This window comes from Oryzias melastigma, linkage group LG1, assembly GCF_002922805.2.
Source record: "Oryzias melastigma strain HK-1 linkage group LG1, ASM292280v2, whole genome shotgun sequence".
NCBI classification, from domain to species: Eukaryota; Metazoa; Chordata; class Actinopteri; order Beloniformes; family Adrianichthyidae; genus Oryzias; species Oryzias melastigma.
The window spans coordinates 30,975,487-30,982,871 of record NC_050512.1 but is presented as its reverse complement, the minus strand read 5'-3'; the positions used below and the strand labels follow the sequence as shown (position 1 = coordinate 30,982,871).

Sequence of the window (7,385 nt, the reverse complement as noted above, 5' to 3'; positions counted from 1 at the left end):
ACTAGAGTGGCTAAAACCTCTGATGTGAGGTTTTAAGGTTCCTGTTTCCCACATGCAAACATCAACACGGTTAAACATTATTTCGAGCGTCGACTTCATGTAAATGGAGGATGCTTTGACTTCACCACTCGGGTGCTTTTTTCTATTCTTGTCAGGTGGTGTTTCTCATTTCCTGTTCTTTCTTCTGCGTCTCTGATAAAACTCTCGTCATTAACGTTTGCAGCTGGTATGAAAGGATCTCAAAGACGTTTGTCCACATGTGACTGTAAATTTGGAGCCTGGATGCTCATTAGAGCGTCTGTTTGAGGTCAAAAGAAACAACATTTCACGCCTTTTCATTGAGAGTAGAGGAAAGCATAAGAACGTCGGCGAGTCGAGAGGTCAAACCTTTTCCTGTATATTTTCGTCACTTCAGATGAAGTGTCAAAACTTGATTGCACAATTTCTTTATGCAAACTATAGACTTTATGGAGAAAAAGCTGAAGGATCTGGAGCTCTTGTGGAGAATTGAGGCTCGAATTTCAACCGAGAACTGCAGCTTTGCAGATTTTAAGGAGAACTCTTCATCTCAGATGAAACATTTGCTTTCTGCATTAAAGTCCTGTGAAGTTTTGGCTTGATAAAGTAAAGCGAGCTGCATACGTTTCTCACAGTGATGTGTAACTCGTGTGGTTATCGCACCTGCTGATGAAACTGCATCAAGCTACTCTTTCTTTGCTTTGTAGAACTCACAAACTTATGTTTTCCCAAAGAGCAGGAAAGACCTTCATCCTGCTGCATCCTCTGAAATCTGGTTTTTCCTTCTATAAGTTGACCTCCTTCCAAGTTTTGCTTCAGACCTGAGATCCATGCATGGGTGATTATTGGTAAAGGGTTCGGCCAAACGTTAGCGCTGCTTCTTCTTCTCCCGCTGAGCTAACAGCACCAGTGTCGACACTCAGAAGTTTCAGCACAACTCCTTCACTTCCTCATCGATCGGGTCTTCCCTCGATCCGGCTCGTGAGTGGGATCCACGGCCTCCTCTGCCTGAAGGCGAGCAGGAACCGGCTGCGCCGCCGCGCTGCAGAGCAGCGGTTGAGAGTGAGGAAGCTGTGTGGTCGGCGTGTTGCTTCAGAAGTCATCAGAGACACTTCCTCACATGTTCAAACCCGGCAGAGCAGACGCCACGGAGCGCAGTGACCCGGCGGCCGTCCCACGGGGGTAAAGCCTCCGCTGGAATGTAGATTCTGGTGAGTTTTAACCTTTTTCTTTGATAAAAGAACAAACTTACAGCCATTTGAATCACTTCAACAGATTCTCAAATGTGTTTTTGTGACCTAAATTTAGATTTCCCTTTACAGCAATTATTAGATTTTATAATCTTTATGGTTTTTTAGGTTTTTCAACTATAGTTTTCTTAAAGGAACACAAAAAAGCTTAAAAATTCATATTTTTTACAAATAAAAGGTTCATTTTAGATTTGAGATTTAAAAAAAAAAAAGTTCCAGAAACATACAAGTTTAAATGTTCACTTAAGTCAGATTTTTGTCACTTTTAACAAAAAAATAAAGTTTTAATTGTGGTTACCTGAACTGAACTGATGCTTCGCTAGAACTGAAATAAATCTGAGCTCAGCTTCAGATAAACATCAGAGTGCGTGGAGACGCCGCCAGCGTCACGGCGAAAGCCACAGCCTTGATTTTTGTCCTCCGGCCGGAGTCGCAGCGCTCGCTCTCATCCTTTGGAACGAAAAACGCGTGGAAGCGCCGCAGCAGGTTTCCTTTAATGCAGATATTAGAGAAAACGAGTAAAAAGATTCACAAATCAGCTCACGTTTAAGCTTCTTTGACTTTTAGACTCAATATTTGTTACTTTTTATAACTAAAAAGGACAAAAATAGTTTAAATTTAATCAAAAAGTCCAAACAGAAATCACAGATGATTCATGTTTATTTAGTAAAAAACTTTTTTTTTACACTTAACTAAAGAAGAAAGTGTTACCTTCAGCAATAAAAGCACAAATCCTTGTTTTTGTACTCAATATTGAATATTAAATGCCCACATTATTGTCACGATTTAATTTTTTTTTACTTTATTTACTTTTACTTTAAATTACCTTATGGATCTATTAATGCTCTCTTAAAACTATAAAACAGAGTAATTTTTTTCTTAAATATTCCATTTTAAACCATTATATGTACTGAAAATGCAAAATAGTTTTACTAAAGTAGCAGAAAAACCTATAAATAAAACACAAACTAAAGATATTATCAGTGTCAGTTTTTCTCCTGGATTAAAAAAACTTTTTTTTTCATTATATTTTAAAATTGTTTACAGTTATTGTTCAAATTTTAAATCTAAAGAGACAAATTACATTTTATTATTGAAATCAAGTCACAGGCCTAATAGATTACTGGGACGGTAGTACTTTTAAGTACTTTAAGAATATTTTTATGACAATACTCGTTAAAATAAGACTTATTGTGAATTATTTGTACAATATTTCTGAGAGAAAAAAGTTAATGATGTGAAATTAACGTAAAATCTTAAAGTTTTATCTTGATGTAGTCTACTTAAATCACTTTATGAGATTTAGGTTGATCTGACTTCTATAAATTCAACAATTTTTTGTTTTTTTGTTCTCTAAAACTCCTCCTCCTCATCGCAGCTGTTCTTCTGTTTGGACCACAAACTGCGTTTTAAGTCCGAATCAAAGATTCAGAGAACTTTTCTGCTGAGTCACTGCTCCTCACAACAACCTCTACACCAAAGTCTGAACTAAATTAGGACAAAACTCAGTTTCAGAAGCTTAAGATTTCCATCCTGTAACACGGCAACCACTTTAATGTGATACGTTTGAATCTAAAGCTGACTTTGGAACTCATTTCAGCGCAGAATATGGGGAATTTTTCCTCAGTTTGTACATGTTTATGTTCTAATGTTGTAATTTGATGCACTTGCTGTCTATATAATATGTATTTCATTGAAAAAAAATAGATTTTAAAAGCTGTCTGCCACACAGGATGCAGTTCTGCTGCCCCCTAGTGGACACCATTAATTTCCACACAAACTATTTAAATCTAAAAATATATCTTTTTTTTTTCTTAGAAGAAGCGTTCCACCCCTCATTCCAGATGCCCCGCTCCTTCTTGGTGAAGCGAGGAGGTCTGCACCTCCTCCGGCATGCAGCAGGGAGCCCCGCCTCCTCCCAAACTGAACGCAGCCAATTAGAAGAGAAGTCCTGGGGAGGATCCCTGAGGTGCTCCACAGATGAAAAGTCCATCAGAGCGCCTCCCGCATCCAGCATCTCTGAAGGAGACGCTCTCCTCCAGACGCTCCCGCACAAAGGTGAGAATCAGAAACTGTTCCGTCCATCTCCACAACGATTCTTTTTCTTATTCTGTTTGTGTTTTTTAAGAGTCTGAAAGTGCTGAGTCATGCAACCCTCTGTGGTCGAGCCGAGACAAAGCAGAGGACGCCGGCGTGGAGGTGGGACTCTTCACCCAGACGTTTGTGAGGGAAACCAGAAGCAGCAGCTGCTCCAAGAGCGGCGGGCCGGGGCCGGAGTGTCCGCTCTGCAGCAAAGTAGGGCAGCTGTTGGAGAGCACATCCACTGTAAACGCTCTGTTCAAAACTCGAGGGATTCCTGTCATTTATCAGCTGATAAATTTTAAATTTCAGGTCAAAATCAGAACTGCAGAGTTCTGGAATAGCTTCAAAGAAATGTTTCTTTTTTATTCTCTTTGCAGATATTTTCCTGTTTGTCCGGTTTAAAAACGTGCGTTTGTAAAAGTCCTGGAAGCAGATTTCACCTGTCAGCCGCACAACTCAAATCCAGCAGGACGGACGATAAGCGGCCGCCGTGCCGGAGTAAGGTACGAACAATAAAAAAACTTTATTTAGCAGAAAAGTCAAAAACTTTCTTCATTTCTGAAATGATATCAACCACAAACACTATTTTAAAAAATACTGAAAACTCTAACATGAGAGAGAAGATATAAAGAAACATATTTTTCACCATTATGTTAACCTTTCCCTTTTATTTATGTTCTTTACTTTAGAGATTAGAGGATAAATGATGTAAAAATAACGAGGAAATATAAACTGTCTTTGAAGGATATCGAGTCGGCTGTTTTAATCTGAACCCTCACTTGTCATAAATGAATTTGAGTTTTGGTCATCTGTTGTTTTTAGGATATTTATGATAAGTTTGTTATTTTTTTTGTTTTTTATGTCAACAAAAAGTCTAGATCTGTGCAAATTTAATTAAATAGAGAGAAGTCTCACTAATTATTTTAAAATGTGATTTAATTATTTTATTTATTTCAAGTTTTTGCTAAACTGTTAAAAATGTACAATCTCCCAGCCAGGGCCGGCCCTGGGCGAGCTAGGCGGCCGCCTAGGGCACAATCTGCTGGTGGGGGTGCCAGATTGCAGTGATCTTTCTTTAATTAATTTATTTAAAATAGTATAACATAACACTCATTTCATGTAAAAATGTTAAAAATGATTAAAACTATATTGTGACTCTGATTATAGAATAAAAACAACAATAATTGAGGTTCACCAAAATATACAGCAGAATTTCTACATTTTAAGGATTTTAAGTGCCCCGAATGGTTGAAAATTACTGTAAAAGTCATTTTATTAGCTCTGATTTAATCTTGATTAGTCAGATTTACAATTTTATATTTTTAAGATTATTTTAATTTATCCTGCGACAGACTGGCGACCTGTCCAGGGTGAACCCCGCCTTCGCCCATCAGTAACTGGGTTAGGCTCCGGCACCCCCGCGACCCCGACAGGGACGAAGCGGTCAAGAAGATGAATGAATGGATGAATTTTCATTTATTTAGTTTTACAAAAGCAGACTTTTTCAACTGCAGTGCGCCATGTTGTCACGGTAAAGTCTTTTATAACAGAAAAAACTTCATGAAGCCAGCTTTTTAGTTTTATTTTGATCTTTTAATGTCACAAATTAAAATAAAATACCTCAAAATGAGGCTTTTAACAGCAATTATTTGGTAAAAAATATTGTGATATATCGATTAATTAATTACAGGTCATAATTAATGAATCGCATGTCAGCACTAACTAAAAGTACTTTAATAGTTATTCCTATTTGTTTGGTTTTTGAAATGTAGCACAAAGTAACTGAGTATCCTTGTTTTTTAGTGACTGAAGTCTTTTATTTAGTTCCAAAATAAGTCGGTGCGACGTGGAAGCCTCAACCGTCCGACGCTTCTCCCGCGTCGTCCGTTTATTCTGAGAGCGCCGACCTCGACGGGCGTTTTCCTCCTTAGATGGTCACTTATGAAATAAATGAGTAACCTTTGCTCATTTCCCGGCTGGTTGGTGTTTCAGGAACGGACGTTCAGCTGCACGGTTTGCGGGAAAGCCTTCAAGCGCTCCTCCACCCTCTCCACCCATCTGCTCATTCACTCGGACACGCGGCCGTACCCCTGCCAGTTCTGCGGCAAGAGGTTTCACCAGAAATCCGACATGAAGAAGCACACCTTCATCCACACAGGTGGGTCAGAAACGTCTAAACTGAAGCTGCACACATGAGGAGGTTTAGCAGTTTAATTGGAAAAACAATTAAACTGAATATGAACTTCAATATAAAAGAAAATGTTTTTAAAATGTTTCTATTCTGTGAATTTGACCAAAATGCTGCTGAGGTTTTGAGTGAGATCACTCTGATTTATGATCCTACTGTGTTTCTGCTTCTTCTGGAGGTCTAACATCTCAACCTTAAGACAAGAATTTCTTATAAAAACACAGATAAGAACGGCGGTACGACCAAAATCAGGCTGCTGCCGGAAAGGGGAGGAGCTTCTGGTTTCTGCCGTATTGAGACATTTTGTAGATTTGATGTCAGGGTGCAATAAAATATAATTAAACTGTTTTTATAGTCAATAAGTGAGAAATTATTCGACATCAAAGCCTTAAAAAATATCTAAAGGTCATGATTTAGACCCCCACCCTCACATACACACTGTAGTCATACTAAGTAGAGCAAAAATCATCAAAAGAGCTTCAGAAATTTTAAGTTAAATACATGAAAAGTTCAATTTTTTTGTTGCTCCTACATTCCATGTCTGCTGAAACAGAATACTTTCTGATGAGTGAACTACAAACTAAACTTCTGCTCCCAAACATGAAGCAAACTGTATTTGAAACTGTTGCAGTTCCTCAGATGACCACTAGAGACTGATTTGAAAGTGGAGCAACTTCCCATTGACTCCAATGTTAAATAGAATCCAACTTTACACCCAAACTAAACAAAAACTCAGAACCAGCTTACAGAGGATGGAACACATAAATGTAAAATAGAAAAATTAAAAAAGAACATTTGAAAACAAAACACTCAAGAGTACCCACAGTAAATGCAAAGAAATTTTGAAAATTTGAGGAAAAATTTTGTAAATTTGAAAAATTTGATTAAATGTAAAGAAATACTGAAGACTATCAACATAAAACCAAAGAAAAATGTCATTTTTTTGTGACAGCTGCTGATTTGCGTTCTCAATTTAGGTTTTTTTCATTTCTTTTCCTCCTCACTTATATTCCTCAATTTACAGTTTCTATTCAGAATTTTTGTTTTTTCTATGTTTAACCTAATTTTAAATGGGGGTGGGGCTTTGGCCCCATTGGCTACAGCACATGTGTCAAAGCCAGGCCCGGGGGGCCGGATCAGGCCCTCCAGATCATTTTATTTTATTGTTATTAATGACCCGATGTTATCTTGAGCTTATTTCTAACTTTTATGATTTTGACAAAATATGTTTTTATGCCGCGTAACATATTGAAAGTTCTGTAGGGTTGAGTGGTTGTTTTAAGTGTGTTCTCTGAAGTTCTGAATCCCGACTCTGTTTCTGAACCAGGGGAGAAGCCTCACGTTTGTCGGACATGTGGAAAAGCGTTCAGCCAGAGTTCTAACCTCATCACCCACAGCCGCAAACACCGAGAGGTCCGGCCCTACAGCGGCGCCTGCTAGCCCTCACCACCAGGTGGAGCTTCAGCAGAACCAGAACCGCTACTGGGCCTCTTCAGAGACCTGGTGCTGAACTCCTGACCGTTCTTCACAGCTGTGGAAAACCATTTTCTCACTTAGAGACAGTACAGCCTTCAAAGAGCGGTTCTTACTTTTTCTCTTCATAGTCTGAAGGTCCACCTTCACCACCATGTTTTTTCTCATGATGGAGCACACATATATATATATAAAAAATAAAACTTTCTGAGTATTTCTTTATTCAAATCATGATGAATCAGAAGCAGATGTAAACCTGGGGTCTGAAAAAGCTCAGATTTGGGATCCAGGAAAGTCTTCCTGCTCTGCTCCATTCCGATTCATCCACTTTCAAACAAATAGATCCATGAATGTTGGAGTCTGGATCAGATGTA

At 38.5% G+C, this 7,385-nt stretch overlaps 2 protein-coding genes across 6 annotated transcripts in view; one reads left to right on the top strand and one right to left on the bottom strand.

The window, feature by feature from the left end:
* Nucleotides 1-7,385, bottom strand: part of LOC112157183 (B-cell receptor CD22) — an 821,740-nt gene that overhangs the window by 482,296 nt on the left and 332,059 nt on the right. The window lies entirely within an intron of this gene.
* Nucleotides 746-7,218, top strand: LOC112157196 (zinc finger protein Gfi-1). Of its 3 annotated transcripts, none has more exons than XM_036214198.1 (6): nucleotides 746-1,229; nucleotides 3,087-3,326; nucleotides 3,397-3,593; nucleotides 3,728-3,853; nucleotides 5,343-5,508; nucleotides 6,866-7,215. In XM_036214198.1, the coding sequence occupies exons 2-6, from the start codon at nucleotides 3,113-3,115 to the stop codon at nucleotides 6,976-6,978; spliced, it is 816 nt and encodes a 271-aa protein (XP_036070091.1). In that variant the 5' UTR covers nucleotides 746-1,229; nucleotides 3,087-3,112; the 3' UTR covers nucleotides 6,979-7,215. The 3 variants fall into 3 exon arrangements, with proteins under 3 accessions (XP_036070091.1, XP_024145575.2, XP_024145574.2); XM_024289807.2 differs by having other exon boundaries at nucleotides 769-1,229; nucleotides 3,397-3,563; nucleotides 6,866-7,209; XM_024289806.2 differs by lacking the exon at nucleotides 746-1,229 and having other exon boundaries at nucleotides 3,092-3,326; nucleotides 6,866-7,218.